Source organism: Carassius gibelio, chromosome B7, assembly GCF_023724105.1.
Source record: "Carassius gibelio isolate Cgi1373 ecotype wild population from Czech Republic chromosome B7, carGib1.2-hapl.c, whole genome shotgun sequence".
NCBI lineage: Eukaryota > Metazoa > Chordata > Actinopteri > Cypriniformes > Cyprinidae > Carassius > Carassius gibelio.
In genome coordinates, this window is record NC_068402.1 from 35,699,801 (window position 1) to 35,724,697 (window position 24,897).

Here is a 24,897-nt window from a genome sequence, read left to right on the forward strand (position 1 = left end):
ACAGGAGGGAGAATGGTTTAGTAAAGGATCTCAGACTACAGATTAACAGTGATTGTAAGGTCAAAGGTTACAGGGCAGAAGACACTGATGGTTATTGTGTGACAGAATGTCATTTGGACAATGTGCCATAGAATTAAAATGGCTATACCTTGGTGTTAATGAGTAACTAAATGCAGTGGGATCCAAAATTACCAAGAAAATACAATATAAAACTATTTTTAAATGCACTTTCTTTTTATATGTGCATTTTAATAGTTTCAAGTTCGATAATTCATTTGCATTCGTATTTTTGCATGCATTTATCACACTGCAGACTTTGCAGTGAACAGCAAAAGCTAAAAAGATGCTTAAAAGAAGAATTCATTTTTTTTTTACTTCTCTGTACATTGGTCATTTAAACATTTTCTTTTATGTACAGGTATTTTAGATGACAGATGCATTTTGTGTTTAATGCACAACCATGTGAGTCAATAACATTCAGCTACCTTTAAATATGCAACAAATATAAACTTGTCACTTGAAATTTTATATATATATATATAAAATAATTTCTAGTTATTACATAAATGCATTTATATGACTTCATTTTGATTATTAATTAGTGTTTTTAAATGTGTTTATCACATTGCATAAATATGAAAATGTTATATATATATACACAAGAATATACTGAAAAAAAAACCGAAAAGGTCCGTAATACAGAAAACAAATAGTTTGCATTTAATGTTTCATTCTACATTCATCATTTCCTTTCTTAGGTAAAATATTGTCATGTAGGTAGGTAACGTTTGGGAAAAAACAAAAAACAAAAAAACTTGACACTTGAAAAATGGTGTCACAACACCTAAAATATAGTTTTTCTTACTGGTATTTTGAAGTAAAAAAGTAATTTTTTAAAGTTATATTTTATGAGTTCATGTAAGTTTGTATTTTTAAGTGCATTTATCACATTATAGGACTATGCAGTAAACAGCAGCAAGCTAAAAGGTGATTAAGTTTTTCTTTTCAAGTGCATGCATTCATTTATTTCTAGATCATTTACATATATAATTTGTTATATTAGATAACGTGAAAATATATTTTACTATTTAATGCACAACCTTAAATACTACTTTTGTGTAAAGTAAAAACTTGAAACACATGAAAAATGGCGTTACAATACCTAACATATATTTTTTCTTTGGGCTATTGTGAAAAAAAAAAAAAAAGTTTAGCCCACATTATTTTCCAGCTATTCACTTGAGACACTTAAGAAAATGATTTGAAAGCTCTTTGAACAAACGTGTTTTTTCTTCTTCTCAGTGGCGTCATCTAGACCCCCTTTGATGGAAGATCTCAATCTGTCATTATCTAATGGTGTGGAGCTGTCTTTTCTTTGATCTCTGTCTGTTTGTGTTTGCCTCTCTTTTCTGATTGCCTCTGCATTTTTTGCTCTCTCCTCCTCCTCCTCCTCCTCCTCCCCAGACGCCTCCGGAGCAGGACAATCCCACCTCCCTGCTCTGAGTTTCCACACAACACCCGCCTCCTCCACTTCTCCCATCTCACTCCGGAGGGGTGTGGATTGCCACCGGGACGCTGGTCAATTAGACAGTCGCTGTGGAAAACAGTGGAGTGAAAGAGAGAAGAAACAAACAGTTGTGGAGTGACAAGTGCTGTGATTTAAGGTAAGAACATGTCTGATTAACTGTATGTGTGCTCTGTGTATGTGTGTGTGTTTGTTTGTGAGTGTGTAGCAGTGCCACTTTCTAGATCTGTTGTTTTCAGTCATGAAAGATGAAGGGTGAAATACTAGAGAGAAGTTTAGCAATGTTAACATTTAGATCAACTGATTGAAGATGACCAGTAAATGTGTGAGGTTTCGGCATGATGTCATAGAGGCGTTTGGGTTCCACAAAGAACCTTTTTAGTCAACAGTTCTTAAAAGAATCATTTATTGGCATTGATGGTTCCATGAAGAACAGCCAAAATCTATAGAACCTTTTGAATTCAAAAATGTTCTCTATAGCGGAATATGTTTCTTCAGATTATTAAAATGGTCTTCACACTAAGAAAAAATGGTTCTTTGAAGAACTGTTCACTGAAAGGTTCTTTGGGGAAGCAAAGATAGCTATTCTATGGCATTGCTGCAAAACCCCCTTTTTGGAATTTTAAGACTGATTCTTAAAAGAACCTTTTGGAAAAGTTCCATGGACGTTACAGGTTCTTCATGAAACCAATGCCAATAAATGTACACATTGTTTAGAAATTTCTACCTCAACTAATGCTCTCTTTATGAAATCTGTGAAACTATTTCTAAACTTCAAAATCGTTACCTTTGCTAAACCCATTTGTTTTTTTCATATGAGGCCAAAAGATGATTTTGACTGAATCCTCGGTTGGTCATATTGTAAGAAAAATGACTCTTAGAATATAGTCACTCATTTATCCATGCATTCAAAATAAATCTCTGTCCACCTTATGAATGAAATCAGCATTTTTATTGAGCTTTCTTCAAGCTTAGAATAACAATGCTCCATACTCGTCTTTTTTTTTTCATCTGGGAGTCTTCAGCACTTGCAAACACTGAAGACGGTTGGTATGCTGCCAAATAGGGGCCAAAGCTGTTTAGAGAGCAAAGACGCCGCTCCAGCCTCCCCTTTCCCTCTGCTCATCTCTGCTTTGGAAATAGTTGGCTGCTCATTACCCTGTCATTAGCGAGATGAGAAGCAGTGCACGGCGCTGTGAGGAAAGGCAGCCGATTTTCTGCTGGCTCCAGCCGGTGTCTCCAGTCAGTCACAGCTGTACAGGCCACTTCTTCAGAGAGGGACGCACACTTTTTTTTCCCGTGTGACCCAGAAATTTGAGCTGTGCAGTGGAGGGAAATTACTGTTTGCATGGCCTCACCTTGTCAGAAGGACAGTCACATACCCTGTATTTCAAAAAATTGAATAAACTGAAAGTCTGCTAAATTGGAACAACTAATCTTGTACTTAACGCACTTCAACTATAGATACACTGAAGTATATTTGATTGTGCTGAAGTAGAACTATTGCAAGTATACTTCAGCTACACTTTAAATATCTTGCATTTAAAGACCCATAGCATACAAACAATCCTCATCAATAGTGACATTAAAACACAGTTTAGGCTTAATATTAAGTAGTACTCCAAGTAAAGTTTAAAGTTCAAGCGATGTCAGTAAATATTGTACTGTATGTAGGCTGCAGGGGTGAGGAAGTAAAGCAATTTAACCTTTATTTAATTTTGTATTACATTGGTTAATAACTTTTAGAAGTTGTTGCAGTTGCAGTAGTTACTTCCATGGCCATTTCAGTTTAATTAAACATTCTGAGCGGCACATTTTGTCATTGCTTGGCTTGTTTTGATGACAGGAAAGCTGCCCCCACATGTTTGAACGGAAGCAGAGTGAAGTTTAGAGCGAGTGTGGAGGGGTCCAGGGCCACCCACCCGGTCTGCCTTGGGCTTTCCTGACTGGAGCCTCTTAATCACCCCAAGATCTATACCGAAACATTAGGATGTGAATCTTGGCTAAACTTGAAACGTATCTCCCCATCTCTTCAGCACATAACCTTAATGAACAAACAACGTTACTACAATAATATCCAGTTAAACAGACCTACAGTATGTGAAACGCTCTCATAACATCCTCATGCTTCAATCAGCTGGCTTTAATTGAGTCTGATTGCTTGTGATTGGTAGGATTGTTGTGTGTAATGACATGTGACTTTTGTGGTTTTAAATGTCACTCTTTTTACTCCCATTTTTTTGCTAAACTATATAGTAAATATGAAGGAGAGTAGTCAATAATGGCTTTCTTGTTTGAAAAGGTATACATTTTTTATCTCTATCTGTTTATGAAAACAATATTGAGTATGAACCTTAATGAGCATAATGTATGTTATTACTATGTTATTAATTTTTTTTTACATTAAAGTATTATGAAATAATGCTAAGTGTAAAAGTGTTCCACATTAATGGCTATGAATTATTTATTTATTTTTTTGGTGAGAAAATTAAATTTCTGCCTCAGAATAAGTATTTCCCCCAATATATTCCCATGAAAGTACATTATATATATATTATTTACAATAAATCTAGCTTGTGGTTTTGGTTAAACCGTGTTTGAGAGATGTTTGCATCTTATATTCCACATCTGAAGCCAGCAGCTGTTCTGGGTTGATGCTGGTGTGATTATTCAGGTTCTTACCTACATGAGAGAAAGAAAACAAGAGTCTCTTCAGTGCATTTTTGCTGCAACCTTTCCTAGTCAAGCCTCCTTACGATTTTGTGTTTACCTCCACCCTTGAAGGATCCCTTCAACACTTGTATGTTGAACTTGCTGCAAACCTTCAGAGAACATCTCAAACAGGGGTGAAGCGTCTAATCACAGACTGTACAGCGTGTAGAATCATGCCCTGAGAACAATGTTGACAGTTTCTAAACTCTGAGATCACACAAGCAGAGTTGGAAATGCTCTGGAAGTCTGATGTGGTTTATGCACACAAGCATTTGAAATGCCTTAAAGGCACTCCAGGGATTTTAAGCCATTAATCAGAGAGGAAAGACTTTTTTTCCTGCTGTTGTAAAAGTAGATAATCTGTTGCAAACCCTTGGATTGAATGTGTACTTGTAGTTTATTTCAAATCTTATAAGTGTATTTTTAAATAACTATGCTTGCAGATAATAGATTAGTGAAATCAAAAGTCACTTAAGTGTACTTAAAGAGAGACTCTTAATTATGTTTCTGAACACACTTAAGTACACTTTTTAAAAGTGCATTTTCAAATAATGTTAAATAAAACAAAACATTAATGTCAAAATAAAAAGTACATCATTGTTTTAATAATCTTTTGGCGTGTTTTAAAGAAGTAGACATATTTTGATGTGTTGACTAACATACGAACGCACATGTAAAGTACTTGATTATAATTTTAACTGTAAAATCAAAACTTCATCATTACAATTTAAAATATATTTAAATGCGTAACAAAATAACTTTAATAGAAATCACATTCAAGTATTTAGTTGATCCTAAATGCATGGCAGTACATTTAGCAGAACTTTAACCATATTTCAAAGATAATAAAGATAGTAATCAAATTACATATGAAGATGTTAAGTCCTACTTAAGTGGTTCTACAAAGTTCAGCTAATTGTATTGAATATAGATGTAAACATTAATACTCTAATTTAATTTAATTGCGAATGATATGCGATTAAGTATTTGAAAACATTAAATTCAATTCGCACTTAAGTACATTCTTTAAAAGTGTTAATTTATAAAATATAAAATGAATAAAAAGTAAAATAAAATAAAAAATATTGAGCAGGATGGTAGTTTTTTATTCTTGAAAGGATCTGTTGGTAGTTTTGGTAGTTAAATGTTGGTAGTTTTTTTTTTCAATGTTAATTAATATTTTAATTTTCCTTTTTGTAATGTAAGTAGATGCTTAACACATTGGCTTATACTCACTGGATTTGGGAGGCATGTGGTAAAGATGGGCTGCAGTGATGTGAATAAGTCCCAGTGCTAATCTCTACGAAGCACAACAAGGGATTTGGCCCTTTTTTGGAGAATAACCTGTGAAGAGAACCCATAATCCTCCCTGTTATGCACTTCCTGGGCCAGCAGTGTGAAAGCTTAGTTTACAAACACACAATCCTCTTTCAATGACATCACGGCTGTAGAGTTGATGAACATCCTTATGACAGTGAAGTAGCTAAAATAAATGTACAAATGTGCTTTTCTTCCTGGAGACATTTTGGTTCTCAAATCTAATTGGTCGAGCAGTATTTTCTGATAACAGTCCAACAGAACTGGGGCAAGTGAGTCTCATTGAATCATTCGTTTAAATGATTCGTTTTTTTTTTCAGGAATTAAATTAATGAGTCATTGAATCATTCACTCATCTGATTTGTTTAAAATGCTGTATCAAATCACACTACTGTGTGTTGCTCAGAGACGCAACAGATGATTCTACTTGGACTTTGTTTACGATGATTGCCATTAGCGAAGCAAAAACACAAAGAAATTGCATTTAAAGAGAGGCCTTTACTTTGAGGTGCATTGAACACATGCACCATGCATGAGGACAGTAAATCCATGTGCCCATAATGAAAAGCATGATGTAATGCCAAACTTAAGGCATCTGTATTTAAAGAGAGTTAAACAAGGGTTTAGGATCTCAATAAGGAGTTGTTTCACCACATCTGTTTTCAAGGTAAAAAGATGAAAAGATATTTGACTTTTTTATCAACATTGCCTGACATCACATGATAAAAACGCGATAAGTAACCAGGTTAACACCTTTATTTTCACAATTTATAATGCAATTTGATAAAATGTTTATAAAACATGACATCATATTCTGGAAGATTTCGAGTGCTGGAACAATGTTAACCTAAAAATGTAAGGCTTGTAGATCTTTTGTTCTTTCCGAACTACAGCATTTGCTAAATGCATCTTATTAAAAGTAATGAACACATTGTTAATCCTATAGCAAGTGCTTGAAATTTCATTTAAAATTAAATGGAAAACTGGAATTCATTTTGAATATAATTAGCTGAATTTAAAAGTGCATTTTTTGACCCACTTAAGTGGGACTTAAGTACTTACTTTTATTGTCTTTGAAATATGGTAAAGTGTACTGATGAAAGCATTTATGGTAAGCAAACTTTAATATAATTTCTATTGCAACTTGTAGGAAATTTTTTTGAATATATTTGACAGATGAAAAAATGGTAGCCTGAAGTCAAAAATATTAAGCATACGAAATTAACTTAAATACATTCATTTATACCTAATTTTCTTTTAACATTTATTGATTAATCAAGTGGAAATAAGATTTTTAAGTTAAAATTTGTAGGTTATCACTTTTTACAGTGTAATAATGAAGTTGCAATTTACCACATTAAAAATATATTAACTTTAAATGTAACATCAAATAACACTACAGGTGAAGTCATAATCAAGTAATTTACTTGTGCTTTAAATTTGTTACAATAATAAACAATTATTTAAAATGTACTAAAATTAAAACCTCTGATGTGACATTATTGTGAAATGCACTTAACATTGTACTTAAGTGTGTTAAGAAAAGTGTTCCCTCATAGAGATTTTAAGTGCACTACAAGTGCATATTCAATGCAATTACACACAGAGCAATCAACCCTCTTATACATTAAAGAAACAGAGACAGACTAATGGATAACAGAGCACATGCAGTTACTTGTTTCGCTTCATTGTGCTCATGGTTGTCCTGAACTTTACACTTCTTGGAGATGAAAAAACGTTCTCAGCTTACAATTTGTATTTTAATTAGTACTCTGTATTCTGTAATTTTAGAAATTTTAGAGCTGCTTTTCTCTTTGGTTCTGACTGTATTTATGTTGAGTCAACCCTGTTTGTACCTCTTTGAAATTTCACGCCATCCCAACAAAACAAATTGATTACATCTTGCTTTTTAAGCTATGAAAGTCTCTGTGGCCTGGCTTTGACTTTGTTCAGCCTGAGGCTGTGGAACAATCTTAGAAAACTGGGGTTTCCAATGGAGAAAGACAGCAGGAAGAAAAGAGGAGAGGCCTTTTAAAGAAAATATGTTAGTGAGTAAACAAAGACGGACTAATTCCAGATGTTTTGATGCTAGGAACAGACCCACTGTGACCCAGTGAGCTCAGATTCATAGAAATGTACTGCACAAATCCCTTGCGTGTTTCATTGTTCTGCTTCGAGATGATTTGAGCCAAAAATATGGTTAATTAATTTTGTTTTGAATTTCTCATGGCCTTGAATCTGTGTTTTTATGGCTCATTAAACCGCAGGTGCAAGAACTGACCCTCTCTAGCAGTGAGTTAAGTGCTGACTGATGAGACTCCTAGAGATCGTTTAGGGTCAAAGGTCATCTTTGAAGTTGACGTCTCAACTAAGAGGGACTGGGCTCAGAAAGGAGTTTTTCCTCTATCACTCAACAAATATGGTGTTTTTGTCTCAACCTGAGGGGAATCTGATTTCCAAATTCCTTCTTTTGCAGGTTATGCTTTATGGATTAATGGAAAAAGTTGCATCTCATTCTATATTTCTATTTATGCCATTATTAACTTGTGAATATCATTAAAAATAAACATCATCATCATCATATTTCATCTCAATATTAAACAAACAAACAAATAATAATAATATGTATTTACATTTTTACATTTTCATTTAAAATTGTAAATTAAAGGAAGTAAATGTTATACACACACACACACACACACACACACATATATATAATTTACTAACATATGTAATGTAAAATATACTAGTATATTATTTCAATTGTGTGTATACATAGTCACAACTGAAATAATTTGTAAGTATATTTTACATTACATACAGTAAATTAGTAAATTAATGGATTCTCAAACTTGACCTGTGCCCCCTATAATTAATATTTTTTTTTAATTATTATTACAATGTTTTTTTAAATACTTTTTAATCTTTGATATTTTTTCATTGTTTTAAATTGTTATTTTAAGATATTTTAATAATAATAATTATTAATATAAATATTAATGTATTTAATTAATATTTTTAACATATTTTTTAAATTATGTAATTAATAAAAACAAATCTTAGTATTATCTTATTAATATCACTAGGCTAATTTTATCAATAGTCTTTATTTCCTTTATGCAGTGATGGACCGTATAGGACCTTTGTGTTTAGGCGACAAAATAAAGTGTAATAATATTTTTCTTTTCTTTTCAGATATCACATCTCATATAATGATTAGAAAGAGAACAAGATCCTGATCCTTCTGGTTGTCTCACTTTAGTATCAAGAAGAAGTGGAGATGACCTTGTATGAAAATATTCACTGGACAGAGCGAGATCAAACAACAGAGGTTCCTCCAGTAGATTTGTTCATTTCCTCACTGCAGAGGTCCTGATCCACTCAGACCCAACACAATGACTGCAAAACACAGGATATATTTGTCTTTCCTCCTGGTGGGTCTCTTCCAGCAGATTCAGGGCTCTCTGGTAAAAACTAATCTTGGTCTAAAGGTGAAGCGAGGCCAGTCGGTCTTCCTGCAGGAGGAGGATCTGCAGTTTCACATCCGCAGAGCCAAGGACGCCTGCAAGCTGGAAGTTGTGCTGAATGAGCCCATTACACAGCGGGTGGGCACACTAACCCCTCAGGTGAAGCCCCTTTCTGCATGCATTGAATTATCCACTAGACATTCAGTGATGAACATGCAAATACAGTTTCATCTGAGAGCATCTGACGTTTGAAGAACTATCCTTGTGAATATGAAGTGTGCTTAATTGTTTTGAATGTGCACTTGTAGTGTACTTCAAATCTTATATTTAAAAAAAGACGTGCAGATAATATTGATATTAATCAAAGAAAAGGCCACTTTTAAAGTTGAATATATTTTAAGTTTATTCAATTGCATCTTCATTATTGCAAATATGTAGTTACAAATATATTTAAACACATGGCATACCAGTTTAAACAGAAATTGCATTAAGTATTTTTAGTTCAGTTTATTTTAGTTTCTGTTTCTTAATGCAGGCTGTCAAGTAATTTTCTGTTCTTTCTACGACTATTTCACATTCGTCAGGTTTTCAACTGTCACTTCTTGGCTGATGAAGTGAAATACACTCATAATGGATGTCCGATTTTAAAAGAAGATACTGTTAAACTTCGTCTCTACAGGTCTGTTTTGCATGTTGTCTTAAAACTTTGATATTATTACGACATCCAATTCGAAGTCAGATAAAATGTAAATATCATACTTTGACTTGATCTATTTTTGTTGTGCTGTCTAAATATGTATGTCTCATGTATATTTGTGGTTTAGATTTACAGAGACAGAGACGTACAGTGAGCTGTTCTCTCTCCATGTTGAAATCATGGAGCCGGACTGTAATGTGATTAAGTTTGGATCACAGAATCTCGAGGTGCCAGAGTTTGATGGCCTCTCCAATGTTCTGGACGGCAATGTTGTGTCCTTCCACTATGAACACAGACATAATATTGAGTGCACAGTTCGGGTGACAACTCTGGAGACGCATCTACCTGTTCACGGTCAGCTAGTCACTGGGGAACCGGAGGAACCAGACGGGCCGAGAGGAGATGAACCTGATAGCTTTGTTTCTCTACGAAGACAGCTGGGTACAATCATTATATAATCAGATATTTTCAGGTTATCAACATATAAACAAAGATACTTTAGAAATGATTCAATGAAGTCAAATATAGTTAAATGAAAATTAAAGGGTGCTAAAATATTCCAGGGTCATAATTCACATTAGTGGCAATTTTTTTATTTTATTGCTATTTACAGTATACTGTATGCTAAAATTATATACCATAATACTATAACACACACACAAACACACACACACATGTATAATATATATATATATATATACACACACACACACACACACACGCACACACACACACAATAGTATTTTTTGTTCATATTTTCAACTAGCTTTTCAGTTTAAATTTAAATGTTTATTTGATTTGGCATTTTTATTATTATTTTTTAATATTTATATTTAACTTTAATTTTTATTTTAGTTTTAGTTTTAGTCATTTTAGTACTTTTATTTAAATTTATTTCATTTCATTTGTCTGCCAAGGCAACAATGTATTCTTTTATTTATTTTAAAATGTATATATTTATTTTATAATTATTATTGTTTTCATTTAATATTACAATTTTATTTCAGCTTTTTAATTTCCAACTTTTCTAACTTTTTTAAATAAATAAATAAATAAATGACAAATTATATTAATGTATATAATAATGTATATGTATATAATACATTTTTGCAGACAGTTTTTGGATGATGATTTTGGAGAACAGCTGATACAGTAGCATCACATTTATTTGTTTGTTCATCTATTTATTTTCTATCTATTATTTGTTATGTTAAGTTATCATTTTAGATTTTCAGAATAGATGAAAATACTTGACACACTTTACATATACTCTGTGGGCTATGAACATTATAACATAAGGAGAGAATTTTCATTTATTTCACAACCTAGTTCCACATTTAATATCAGGGCATTATTGTCTCTGCCTCCCTGCAGATAATAAAGCCAGAGCTCATTGTAAGAGTGACGAGTGTCTAAAAGGTCTTAAACTGCTGAAGATCACCAAAGTACCATGCAATGATTTCCTAACGATGGGCATCCGTTACCACCACATTGACCCTCCGTCTCCAGACATAGACTACATCGCCATTAGACTGGACCTCACAGACACCCGCAGCAGGAGCATCATCCAGGTGCTCAGTATCAGATTAAGGCATCTTCCTATTACTGAGTATTTTCACTATGATTTTGACACCAGTTTTGTCCGTCTCCCATTCAGTCGGAGCAGGTCTGGATCCCAGTTACCATTAAGGATGCAATGCCCAATCAGCCGCCCAAGCCTGCTTTCATGTCCATGTTCATCTTAGAGGTGGATCAGTTCATCCTGACTCCTATCTCAACGGCAACGCTGGACGCAGAGGATGATGAGACGCCCAAACAGCGGCTGGTGTTCAACATCACTAAAGCCCCTAGCGAGGGCTTCATCACTCACCTGTCTGACCACACCAAACCCATCACCTCCTTCACATGGACGGATCTCAACGACATGATGGTCAGCTACCAGCCTCCGAACTCCAGCCACACACAGCGCAGGAACTATGAGGTCTTGAAGCACACTTCAGCATACTATTAAAAAGACGCACGTTTATTTAAATGCAACTTGTGGGCTTTTTACACCGATCTCACAGTATTTCCTAAATATTTTACTAGACGGGCCGAGAGGAGGTCTAAGGCTAATGGCTAATTCATTCGAATGACCACACCTAACCCCACCCCTAAATCTAACCCTCACAGAAATCATGCTAAATTATGATTTATTGAGCATATACATTTTCGCGCACATACGCTCCCTGGGATCGAACCCATGATAGCATGATTACATATTAAGGTATAACGCAACAATCTACCAACTGAGCTACACGAAACACAAATCATAGTGCAAATAAAAGAGTACAAAACATTAATATGAAAATGACTTTTTGCCGAAAGGTTCTGATGGGTCGTATTTCAGTGATTTGGACAAACGACCTATACGAGCGTATTGGTTGGAGGACAGGTTGATTAAAAAGCATGGAAATACAGTAATTTACTTTAAAGGAATATACTTAAGTGTGAACTGAATGAAATATTTTCAACATTTAATTGCATGTTATTTACAATGAAATGAAAATGTTGTTATAGTTGAAACTTGTTTTAAATGCAGTTGGAAATTAAGAGTGCTTTTAAAAAATAAAGAAACATAGTAATGAAAGAGTACTCATCTTAAGTACACATTTTTTTTTTTCATTATTTCATTATTATATTATATTATAAGTACAGGTTTTCAAAATTATACTTGTAAATCTGTACACAAATACACAAGGACACAAATGCATATTCAATACAATTAAGCACACTTCTTTTTCACAAGGGGAACTGTACTAGCATGAACATTAAACAGAAGTTTAATTTCTACTAGGTGGAGTTTGAAGTGCATGATTTCTACTTTGAGAAAAGCCAGCCTGTGATTGTTCACGTGTCAATCAGGACAGCTGATACCAATGCGCCACGAGTATCATGGAACATGGGTCTGTATTGTGCATCCTTTTCATATGCAGTATACAATAAACACAACTTTTAATCTTGGGTGTAAAAATTATTATTTTTAATATTTGGAAAAGAAAAAAACTCCACTTGTGTCATCTCTGATTACTTTGTGCCACTATTAAGTTACCCTGAAAAGCATGCCTATGTAGTGTGCTTCACTATGTAGAATGATTGCTTGTAGTGTACTTCAATTCTTAAAAAAACTGTACTTAATACTTATAATATTTAAGGAAATAACTGGCCACTTACAGCGTGTGCATTTAAAGAAAGACACTTTTATGACTGCTTTTAACACAGTGTGTGTTTTTAATGCCAATTTTAAAGTACATTTTAAATCATTAATTTGTCACCCTTTAAAGAATTGCACTTATTTTTATGTGTTGACTAACAAACTACAATAAATGCTTGTCATTACATTTAGCAGTGCACTTTATCCATATTTCGAAGACAAATAGAATTATGAAATGACATACACTGTAAAAAATAAGTGTAATTTTAACTGTAAAATTTTGTAAAAACGCTACGGAAAAAAACTGATAATAGATTAACAGTAAGTTCCCGTACTATATACAGGGAAAAACTGTAAAAGATCTAACAAAGCATTTAATGTAAATTTACAGTAAAATTCTGTTAATTATACAGCTTTTAGAAGTAAAAAAAGAACAAATCAATGTATAATTTACAGTCTAAAACTGTAAACTGATATTCCCAGAATTCCCTGCGTGACACTCCACGTTTGAAAGTATTTTGTTTAAATAATCATGTTTTTAAATAGTTCTTGTTATCAGTTATGTACATTTGAGCTTTATGTTACATCTTCTGTTGCTTAATGAAAGTTTTTTGCATTATTTAAGTATCACGTGTGTTACCATGATGGTGTTTTGTGTTTCCATAAATGTGCACCTTCTATATGTTAATATATACTTCTGCTTGTGGTGAAGCTACTTGTGATGAGCTTTGGTACTTCATGTGGCTTTCTCTTATACAGTACCATCTTTATTATTATGGTGGTTGTCAGTATTTTCAAGGTACAAAACAGATTTAATTTTGTGTGTTGTTGAATTTACTGGTTTATATTCACATTTTCTTGTTTGTAAATTACAGCTTTATATTGTAAAATTAACAGTTTTTGACGTAAATGTGTTTACAGTTTTCTGTATTTTTACAAAATTATTCTGGCAACCACAGCTGCCAAAAAGTTTTTGTAAAAACAACAAGAAATTTTTTACAGTGTATAAATATAATATAAATAAATATATAAATAAATATACACTTAACCCCTACTATAGCAGGCCTCACATATGATTGTGAAGTGCTTTGGGTGTACACAAAAGGGGCTATATAAATGCTTCATTCAATCATTCATTCATTTTATTAAATATTCATGAATTATTCTAAAGTTCAGCTTATTGCAATTTAAATTATCGTATTAATAGGCCTCAGTCTGCTGGAAGGTCAGTCTCGTCCAATCACATGGGATCAGTTTCAGATTGTGGATAATGACAACCTGAAGGCAGTGAAGATTATCACTGTGGACGGCCTGCAGCACGGGAGACTAACGGTTAAAGGTACACATGCAGATGACTGTTCCTGATAAATTCATCTTTCAGTCATATCACTAAACCGTTTCACTATCACTGTATGTTTATCTGTATGTAAGGTGGAAAAGGTTTCATGTTCACTGTGAAGGATATAAAGGACGGTGTGGTTCGCTACCACCACGATGACAGCGACACGACTAAAGATTACATCGTCTTCCGCATTACTGATGGCTTGCATCAAACCAGACACAAGTTTCCCATCAACATCCTGCCCAAAGATGACAGCCCGCCCTTCCTCATTACCAATATGGTGCTGGAGCTGTCTGAGGGCCAGACGGCTCTTCTGAGAGGATCTATCTTGCAAGCCTGTGATTTGGACTCTAGTGATGACTACATCATGTTCAACATCACCAGATCTCCAGAAGCAGGCGAGATCATGAAGATGCCTGGTCCTGGCATCACAGGTAAGGAAAGCATCGAAGGGAAAGCTTAACTGCATTGGTTCAATTTTTAAACTCCCCAAAAATAAAGGTGCTTCAAAGGTTCTTCACAGCGATGTCATAGAAGAACCGATTTGGTTTCCACAAAGAACCATTAAGTCAAAGCATCTTTAAAGAGCTTTTTTATAATCTGAAAAACCTTATTTTGCTTTAAATACTCCTTAATATTTGTGCAGGATATCCAGTGACCCGTTTTCTTCAGAAGGACCTGTTCCACTCCATCATCTACTATCAACACTCAGGCGGTGAGGTGTTTGATGACTCTTTTGAGGTGGTGCTCTCTGACTTTCATGACCCTCCCAATCTCTCAGAGCCTCAGGTAATTTCTGGATATCATCCATCGATTGATGCAATATCTCTAACATTCTTCCCAGCCAACAGAGAACAACCTACAACTTTCACTTAACGTTTTTAAAAAAAGTTATAGAAATTTTTGCACAAAACATTCCTAAATTAATGTTTATAGAACGTTCTTATAACCTTATTAATATTTGATATACGTTGTCATAACGTTGAGAGAAAACATTCTTAGAACAGCATTTTCGGAACATCCTTGTGATGTTATTTGTACTTGAAGAACGTTCTAAGAAATGTTTTTTGTAACCTCTAAATAACATGATCATGACATTTTAACGTTCTTAGAATATTAAAAATAAGCATAAAAAATAACATTTTAAGTGAGAATGAAGTTTGTAGAACATTGTAAGAATAATTTTTGCAATCTTTAAAAAACTTTATTATCACGGCAAAAAAATGTAACATTTTAACTTTCTTGGGCTATTAAAAATAAAGAGTCAAATAACGTATTTTAGGTTAAAATAAAGTTCGTAGAACGTTGTCGGAAACATGTTTGTAACCTTTACTAAATAACTTTATAATCCCAACAGGAAGACTACATTTCAACGTTTTTAGAATATTAATCAATAAACATCTAAATAATGTTATATTTGAGGTAAAAATAAAGTTGGAAGAATGTTGTCAGAAACATGTTTGTATGCTTTAAATAATATTATGTTTAGGTGAAAATAAAGTTAGTACAAAGGTTTACGAAACATGTTTGTAACCTTTAAATAACGTTATAATCACAACATGAAAACTATACATTTCATCGTTCTTAGAAGAAATAAACTGTTAAATAATGTTATGTTTTAGGTGAAAATAAAGTACAGCATTCTAATTTCCTTCTACTACATTCTAAGGAACTTTAAGTATAAATAAAGTAAGTACAACATTGTAAGGAACATTTTTGGAATCTTTAAAAAAAATATTATCATGGCAAAAAGCTGATATTTTAACGTTATTAGACTATAAATAATAAACAGTCAAATAACGTTGTATTTTAGATGAAAATAAAGTTTGTAGAATGTTGTCAGAAACATGTTTGTAACCCTTAATAAATAACGTTATAATCACAACAAAAACACCATACATTTTAATGTTCTTAAAATAATAAGCAATACATGGTTAAATAATGTTATATTTTAGGTGAAAATAAAGTCGGAAGAATGTTGTCAGAAACATGTTTGTAACCTTTAAATAACTTTATAATCACAAGAAGAAAACGATACATTTTAACGTTCTTAGAATAGTAAGCAATAAACGGTTTATAATTGTTATATTTTAGGTGAAAATAAACTTTGAAAACTGGACACGTCTGGTTCTTCACTAAGCAGGTGATCTTTGCAGGTGGTTGTGATTGAGATCCAGCCAGTCCCTGATCAGCCTCCACAGGAAGCCCCGGGTGTGACCAGGCACTTGGTGCTTAATGAGACAGATGTCATCTACTTGACCAAGCAGCAGCTGCACTTTGTGGATCTGGAGTCTCCAGATAGTGAGCTCACGTACACCGTCACCACCCCACCTTTCTACAGCACCACCTATAGGTACTAAATTAAACTACTCTGCATACTGTAAGAATCCCTTGCAGTCCACAGGATGCTATTGATTTCAAACTGTTACCTGCATCTTACAATGTGACGTGTATGAGTTATATGTTTTCATTTTTACAGTGGCTCTGATGCAGGAAGGTTGTTTCTGGTTGATAGCATCCCAAAATTTACCAAGGACCCAAATGCTCCAATGCTGAGACTTTTCACTCAGGTAAATACTCAGTCTGAACTAGGGTTAGATGTTTTATTTTCCAGAAGTGTCTGAAGCTGTACATGATCCTCTCTTTGTAGCATGCGGTCAACTTCATGAAGGTTGCTTACATGCCCCCCATCCTGGACATTGGACCGTTCCCTCAGCACATCCAGTTTGTCCTGTCAGTGACCAATCAGCAAGGCAGCACGACCGCTGGAATCTGCTTCAACATGACGGTTCTGCCGGAGGATAACCTGGCACCAGAGGTACAGCAGCCCTCATCGACCCAAACCAGAACAGACAATCATTATAGGGCTTGCTAGTGGTGCTAATCGAGGAGACTTGCGAATATCTGTGAATATCTGATATTCATGGTATGGACATTAATAATGGACTAGAATATCACCGTAGCGGTTCTCAACCTTTTTGACTGCAAGGCACTTATTATTAAATATTCAAAGCCATCTTAAGGTATTTCTTTTACTTCTGCTGAAATGAAAAAAAAAAAAAACTATGAAACTATGAATGTCAATATATTGATATTTTGATATAAAAATAAACTAAGAGTTTATTTGCAAAAACAGATTTTTGTATTGTGTTAGTTAGTATATGCACAGTATATATTTTTTAGTTATTATCGTTTAATCAAAACAACCCAACTCCAGTTTGATTGATATTAATTGGAATGCAGGATAACAAAAAAATGTTTTTGCCATTTATATTCTTTTTTTTTTCTTTTTCATACATTTTAATTTTTCGTTTATTTTAATTAGTTATTTTAGTATTACAACTATCAATGAAAAATAAATGAAAATGGGAAATGTTGCAACTAGCTGAACTAAAATGAGTTTAAGTTTTTAGCACACCTTATGTTGTCACCGTTTTAATATAATTTTATATATTAGGTTATTTTTCATATATTTAATCAAAGTTATTATGAATGGTTTTACTATTAGCATGATGCTGATGATACATGTTTTGCTACTCACCTATTTTCTAAACTATAGCACTTTATTATCCTTAGATCTCAGTGGTATACAAACACAAGTGCTGGTGGAGTGCTGGATGTGTTTCTTGTCATCTGTAGGTGCGTGTGAAGCCACTGATGGTGGATGAAGGTGGAGAGAGCTGGGTGAGTGAAGACCACATGCGTCTGTCAGACCAGGACTCTCTACAGGACTCTCTGCACGTGGAGCTGAAGACCGGACCCCAGCATGGCAGCATTTACCTGGACGGCACAGCCATGAGTCCAGGCCAGACTTTCACAGTCAGGGATCTGAAAAGCCTAAAAGTTAGGTCAGATGTGGTTCCTCACAGTTTGTTTGGGTTTACTGTAAACGATCTTGTAGGCAAGATACTTCAGGCAAAATCATGGTTTTGTTTCAGACTATTATAAAGAAAACATCCAAAATGCAATTTTAAGAGTTTATTGAAATACACTTTATCTATTTGTATATTTCAATCATAAAACATAAGGCCACAATTTTTTTTAATGCATAAAATCTTATAGTTTTATATATTTTCTGTATTCCTGAAAACATGGTGATTTTTGTTTTCAGGCTGTGGACAGTATTTTAGTCGTAATTGAGATTTATGGAAAGCTTTCATTGCTGCATGGTTTGTTAGGATCGGACAATATTTGGCTGAGATACAACTATTTGAAAATCTGGAATCTGAGGGTGCAAAACAAAATCAAAATACTGAGAAAATCGCCTTTAAAGTTGTCCAAATGAAGTTCTTAGCAATGCATATTACTGATCAAAAATTAAGTTTTGATATATTTATAGGAGGAAGTTTACAAAATATCTTCATGAAACATGATCTTTAATTAATATCCTTATTATTTTTGGCATAAAAAAATCTCCTTTTTTGACCCATACAATGTATTTAATGGCTATTGCTACAAATACACATGTGCTACTTATGATTGGTTTTGTGCTCCAGGGTCACACATGTTAACAAAATTAATTTTGAAAACTGACCTTTTCCAATGTTCAGATTTCTAAAAAATTATGTAAATTACAGCATACTTAATTAGATAACGAGTTTTTATATTTAAACATAATTCAAGAAAACTAACAAAAAAAGAAATTATACAATTGTTATAATCAATCCACTGGGATTATTTTCTAGTGATTTCTATTGGTTATTTTTTATTACCCAATTCACCTGGAGGGGGTCTTGCTTTAAAGGGATAGTTCACCCATAAATATATATATTATATTATTATTATTATTTTATTTATTTTTTGAAGAAGAAGAACTTATACAGGTTTGGAGTAACATGCAGGTGAGTAAAGTATGACAGAATTTTCATTTTTGGGTGAACTATCCTTTAAGTTAAACTCCACTTTGCTGGTTCTTTTCCTCTATGTGACTCTTTTGTCTCAACAGATATCGCCACGACAGTTCTGAGACAGAACATGATAATATTAAGTTCATTGCCACGGATGGGATAAATACTGCTGACTTTGTACTACATGTCAAGGTAATGAAGATTTATTTAGCATTTATTTTTTATCAACACGTGAAGACATCTAACAAACCCCTGTTGGACAGGTGACACTAGTCAACGATGAGGTGCCAGTCCTCGTGCCAGGATTGAAGCCCATTTTAGTCTGTGCCGAGGGACAGGAAGTGCTGATCACCATAGAGTACATCTGTGCCACTGATCCTGACAGTGAAGACAGCACACTGATGTATATGATCGCCCGACAACCATATCACGGGGTGGTTCAAAGAAACGGCATCATCGTGGACCGCTTCATTCAAGCGGATGTAACGGCAGGCTTCATTTCCTACAGACACACAGGTGATATGAGAATAATGGCACTGGATTGTTTCTGTATCATCTAATATCCAATCATATTTTGACCAACGCTTTTGAAAATAAAGTACACTTAAGCATACTTTCAAAACAAGTGTTAATGCTCTAAATGAAATATAGAATACCTTTACAAGTGCTTTATTACTGTACACTGGAAAAAATAACTGATTTTAACATAATGCTACAGTACAAACCTGTTAAATGGTTAACCGGTAAATAAACTACTTTTGGTGGTTACCAGTGTATTACAAAGGAACAAAACAGATTTCAGTACTTCAATAAGTTGGTATATTAATATTATATCTGTTAAATTACGGTAATAAACTGTAAATTTAAGGTAAAACCGTTAAAACTTAAACAGTGTTACCTTATTTTTTACGGTATAAAACTGTTAAGCCTAAAACAGTGTTAACGTATTTTTTACGGTATAAAACCATTAAGCCTAAAACTGTGTTACCGTATTTTTTACGGTATACAACCGTTAAACCTAAAACAGTGTTAGTGTATTTTTTACGGTATAAAACCATTAATCCTAAAACAGTGTTATCGTATTTTTTACGGTATAATTTTGGCAACCACAGCTGCCGTTTTTTTTACAGTATATTTTTTAAAGTGTATGTCATCATACATGTATTTCTTAAAAAAAATCTCTAAAAAAATGATTTGAAATGTACTTTTAAGTGACTTTTATTTAATTTTTTATTTTATTATAAAAAGTGTTCTTAAGTGTATTCATGAAAGTCTATTCTCTTTAAGTACACTTAAGCGGCGTTTTATTTCATTAACATTACATTATGTGCAGTTTTTTGTTTTTTTAAATATACTTATTAAATAACAAATTTATATGGATCTCAATTGATATACACTCAAGGACAAGAGATTGGGCTGCAGCCACGTCATGACGTCGTTACGTTTGTGATCTCTGATGGAGAATCAGGGCCAGTTCCTTCCTGTTGCAGTAACAGAGCCCCTGTATTCAACGCACAACCACCTGAAGTACAGAACGCCCTGCCTGTCTACGACCTTAATATCACCGTTTATCCCGTGAACAACCAACCACCAGCTATAGCTGTCGGTAATTGGAACATTTTTCTTTCTGATGTTAGAATATCATGTTGTAAGTGGCCTTTTATTTTAATTAAGTACTTCTTTTTGCACTTCTTTTCAAAAGACACATTTTAGCGTTTGCTACTCATTGTTTACATGCTAGAGTCCATCAAGCATCTTTTCTCACATCAGGAGAGGTGTTTATGGTGGATGAGGGAGGGTCAGCCTCCATCACGGTCACCCATCTGAGAGTTGAAGACCAGGACTCTGCTCCAGAGGACCTTAACCTCATTCTGGTCACTCCGCCACAGTTTGGATACATAGAAAACGTCCTGCCCAGTCCAGGATTTGAGAAGAGCAACATGGGCATCAGTATCAGTGAGTCACATTTCACTCAATCTAAAAGCTGCTCCAAACAAGTTAGATTGATAAAAGTACCCTAAAATGATCTAAGAGTAGTCAGAATACATCAGTAAAGTAATCTACCCAGCACTGATAGCGTTGTGTTTCCTTGTTCAGCCTCTTTCACTTACAGGGACGTGTTGAATGGACACATTAACTATGTCCAGTCTAGACACCAGAGGATGGAGCCCACCAGCGACCAGCTCATGCTGCATGTGTCCGACGGGAAACAGCAGTCCTCTTCAGTCCCGTTTTACATCATCATCCATCCAACCAATGACGAGATTCCAGAATTCCTGGCCAGAAACTTCACGGTCAGTCAGAGAGTAATCTAGTAACCGGATGACAGGGAATGTTCTTAGAACACTGGTTTAACGTTCTGTTCTCTTTTTGAAGACACGTTAATGGAATGTTCATTCAAAGGTTGTCTGGTCTGTAATAATGTTCTCCAAACATGAGCTAAAACAAACATTATGTATACATTGTTCACGAAACCTTTTTTGTTTTTGTTGGATGATCGTGTATAATGTTTTAATGTTTTTTTTTTAAATGTGACCAAGGACCACAAAACCAGGCATAAGATTTTTTAAAGATGTATATGTGATCTGAAAGCTGATTTAATAAGCTTTCCATTGATGTATGGTTTGTTAGGATCGGACAGTATTTGGCTGAGATACAAATATTTGAAAATCTGGAATCTGAGGGGGCCAAAAAATCCAAATATTGAGAAAATCACCCCTAAATCTGTCCAAATGAAGTTCTTAGCAATGCATATTACTAATCAAAAATTAGCTTTTTATATATATACAGTAGGAAATTTACCAAATATCTTCATGGAACATGATCTTTACTTAATATCCTAAGAATTTTTGTCATTAAAGAAAAATTGATAATTTGGTTATTGCTACAAATACACATGTGCTAAAAATAATTTATACTTTATTATGTTCATGAAACTTTTTTTTTCTGTAACAATTTACTTCGATGTCCGTCTGATGTTTTTTTAAGAGTTTTACTTGTTTCAGAAAGTTCAGAGGATATTCAAAAGTAATGTTCTCATTATGTTTTACAAAATTATCAAATTGAATGTTCCATTTACATTTGCATAACCAAGAAAAAAGTTTTAAAGCATTTAAAAAATGTTCAGACAACATTCCGAAATGTTTTATTTTTAACATAATAGGAACGTTAGCAAATCGTTCTTAGATCATATTTTATTATCTGTGTTTATAACAGCCAAATAAGTGATTAGGTTTATACAGTATATTTGGCATAGTCTGTCTGTATAAAGAAACTTTTCTGAAGTCAGTTCAGCTGTGATGACCAGGGTTTTGTCTTTAAGGTTCGGGAGGGAGACATGAAAGAGCTGGACTCATCTGTAATCAGTGCGGTGGACCTTGACGTTCCCAGAGAGCGTTTAATGTTTAGCATCGTCCAGCAGCCTCAGCACGGCTCCATCATGAGCGTGCCACACGGCAATGATGTCACACTTCACAAGCGTGGATCTGAGACCCCTGTGGAGCACTTCACCATAGACGACCTCAGGAATGGTACAAAAAAAGACTTTTACGCCAATCCCCCCTCCAAGTCCAAACTGTGTGGTCTACAGTAAAAACAGTAGTTTGATGTGTCTTTTATTGTTCAGTTAATAGCATATATTAATAATAAGGTCTGTCCTCAGGCATGACTCTGATGTACGTGCACGATGACTCTGAGAGTGAGCAGGATGGATTTATTGTTCAGCTCTCCGATGGGAAACACCAGCTCCAGAAAGACGTGCGAGTCAAAGTACTGCCTGTCAATGATGAGGAACCGCAGATTATACGGTAACTGCACATTAATGCCATTGCAGTAAATCGACTTCTAATGTTAGCCATTAATACATTCGTTTAAGTGGTAAATCTCTTTGGAAAAACACAGGAACAGTGGGATTGAGATGGGGGCTGGGGAGTCCAGGCTGATCTCCAGTGCTGTGCTCAGCGCTCACGACAAAGACACTCCGTCCTCGGACATCATCTATGTGTTCGAGAGCGTCCCGAATCATGGTGTCATTCAGATGAAGGTCAGTCTACTGAAAACATCAGATTTACTTTGTTTACACCTTAAAAGGAACAATGTGTATCATAAAACCTCTCTTAAAAATAAAGGTTCTTTTTGGATTCTGTGATTCCATGAAGAACCTTTAACATCCATTGAACCTTTCCAGTGCACACTAGGTTCTTTACAGCAGAAAAATGTTCTTGACACTAAGAAAATATGGTTGTGTTTTATTATGAACACACATTGCGGTTATGTCAACTCCTGCTTTTAATATTTAAGCTCACGGATTCGAGTAGATTTGTATGTTTTTATGTTCAAGTGATTTCAGTTGTGTCATTATCAACATAATTGTGGTGTGGTGTAGAATAAATAATACAACTTTATCTTTATTATAGAAATTGTCTTTGGTGTGAATGCACCTTAAAGGAATAGTTCACCCAAAAATTAGCAGAAAATTTACTCATTCGCAATCCGTCCAAAATGTAGATGAGTTTCTTTCTTCTTTGGTAGAGATGCCAGATTCTAAAATCAATGGGTGCCATCAGAATGAGAGTCCAAACAGCTGATAAAAACATGATGGACTCATATTTTGGCCAGAAGCAACGTTAATAATGGAGCTTTCCACTTCACAAGATGTAAACTGATGGACTGGAGCGGTGTGGAATATTGTGATGTTTTTAGCAGCTGTTTGGACTCTCATTCTGACGGCACCCATTCACTGCAGAGCATGCATTGGTGAGCAAGAGATTAAATGAGTTGGTTACTTCATACGAACAGATTTGGAGAAACTTATCATCTACATCTTGAATGGTCTGAGAATATTTAAATTTCTGGGTGAACTGTTCCTTTAAGCCACTGACACGCTGGTGGTCTGCTGTTCCTCAGGTGGGCACAGACTGGGTGTCTGTATCAGCAGGGATGAACTGCTCTCAGCAGGTTTTGGAGATGAACCTGTTGCGTTACCTTCACACCGGTCATCCCGGAGCCGGCGCTGCTGACTTCTTTGTCTTCCATGTGTTCGACGGCAAGAACCGCTCTCCTGCGCAGCACTTCCACATCACGGTCAAAGAGCTGGAGAAAGGTGGGCTTCTGCTTCTTTGTAACCGTTTGTGAAATTTACGATTAATGTATGAGTATTCCCTACATTAAAAGTAACTGATATGAACGTATTTTCCTGATGATATGCATACTATATTCCTAGAGTTAGCAGCAAATTATGCACAATTTCTTCTGTCCAGGAGAAATAGCATTGTTGGTGAAGCCCGTGAGGACGAGTCGTGGGGAGCGTGTGATCCTCACCACAGATGTCTTGCTGGCTGTAGACGGCACTGACAAGCCGGAGGAGCTTCTGTACGTCATCAGCGTACCTCCAGCACATGGACACGTGGAGTACATCAAACACAGCGGAGTGCAGATCCAGTCGTTCAGTCAGCTGGACGTAGCAGCAAACCTGGTGTGTTACGTACATGACAACAGAGCCACTTCACCTAAAGAGACCCTGCGGTAAGGACCTCATGCAAGGACATTGTGTTAGATATTAATTAAGATTTCACTCTAAAATCAAACTTAAATAATAAAAAACAAGATTTATAATATTTAAAGAAAGTAAAGCCTATTACATTATATTCATGATAATTCATTATTAAATGTTAATCTATTATTAATGGATTTTATATAATATATATTCAAAAGTATATAAATATATACACTTTTTGCACCCTTTTTTTCCTAGGTGTTGCTTTGCTTTCTTTTTGCAAATTCAAATTTGTATGTTCAT

At 34.5% G+C, this 24,897-nt stretch overlaps 1 protein-coding gene across 1 annotated transcript in view; it reads left to right on the top strand.

Annotated features, from left to right (window-relative positions):
• Nucleotides 1-1,464: 1,464 nt before the first annotated feature.
• frem1a (Fras1 related extracellular matrix 1a) overlaps nt 1,465-24,897 on the top strand; it is a 32,759-nt gene continuing 9,326 nt past the window's right edge. Inside the window, exons 1-24 of the mRNA XM_052561405.1 lie at nt 1,465-1,664; nt 8,750-9,180; nt 9,606-9,700; nt 9,846-10,159; nt 11,093-11,289; nt 11,376-11,699; nt 12,555-12,663; nt 14,119-14,250; nt 14,343-14,687; nt 14,900-15,042; nt 16,410-16,606; nt 16,733-16,823; nt 16,904-17,071; nt 17,893-18,101; nt 19,199-19,292; nt 19,364-19,616; nt 20,503-20,706; nt 20,871-21,056; nt 21,198-21,394; nt 22,423-22,630; nt 22,762-22,906; nt 23,001-23,142; nt 24,006-24,201; nt 24,359-24,623. Coding sequence (XP_052417365.1) covers nt 8,950-9,180; nt 9,606-9,700; nt 9,846-10,159; nt 11,093-11,289; nt 11,376-11,699; nt 12,555-12,663; nt 14,119-14,250; nt 14,343-14,687; nt 14,900-15,042; nt 16,410-16,606; nt 16,733-16,823; nt 16,904-17,071; nt 17,893-18,101; nt 19,199-19,292; nt 19,364-19,616; nt 20,503-20,706; nt 20,871-21,056; nt 21,198-21,394; nt 22,423-22,630; nt 22,762-22,906; nt 23,001-23,142; nt 24,006-24,201; nt 24,359-24,623 — 4,445 coding nt within the window. The 5' untranslated portion in view covers nt 1,465-1,664; nt 8,750-8,949. The remainder of the gene's footprint in view (nt 1,665-8,749; nt 9,181-9,605; nt 9,701-9,845; nt 10,160-11,092; nt 11,290-11,375; nt 11,700-12,554; nt 12,664-14,118; nt 14,251-14,342; nt 14,688-14,899; nt 15,043-16,409; nt 16,607-16,732; nt 16,824-16,903; nt 17,072-17,892; nt 18,102-19,198; nt 19,293-19,363; nt 19,617-20,502; nt 20,707-20,870; nt 21,057-21,197; nt 21,395-22,422; nt 22,631-22,761; nt 22,907-23,000; nt 23,143-24,005; nt 24,202-24,358; nt 24,624-24,897) is intronic.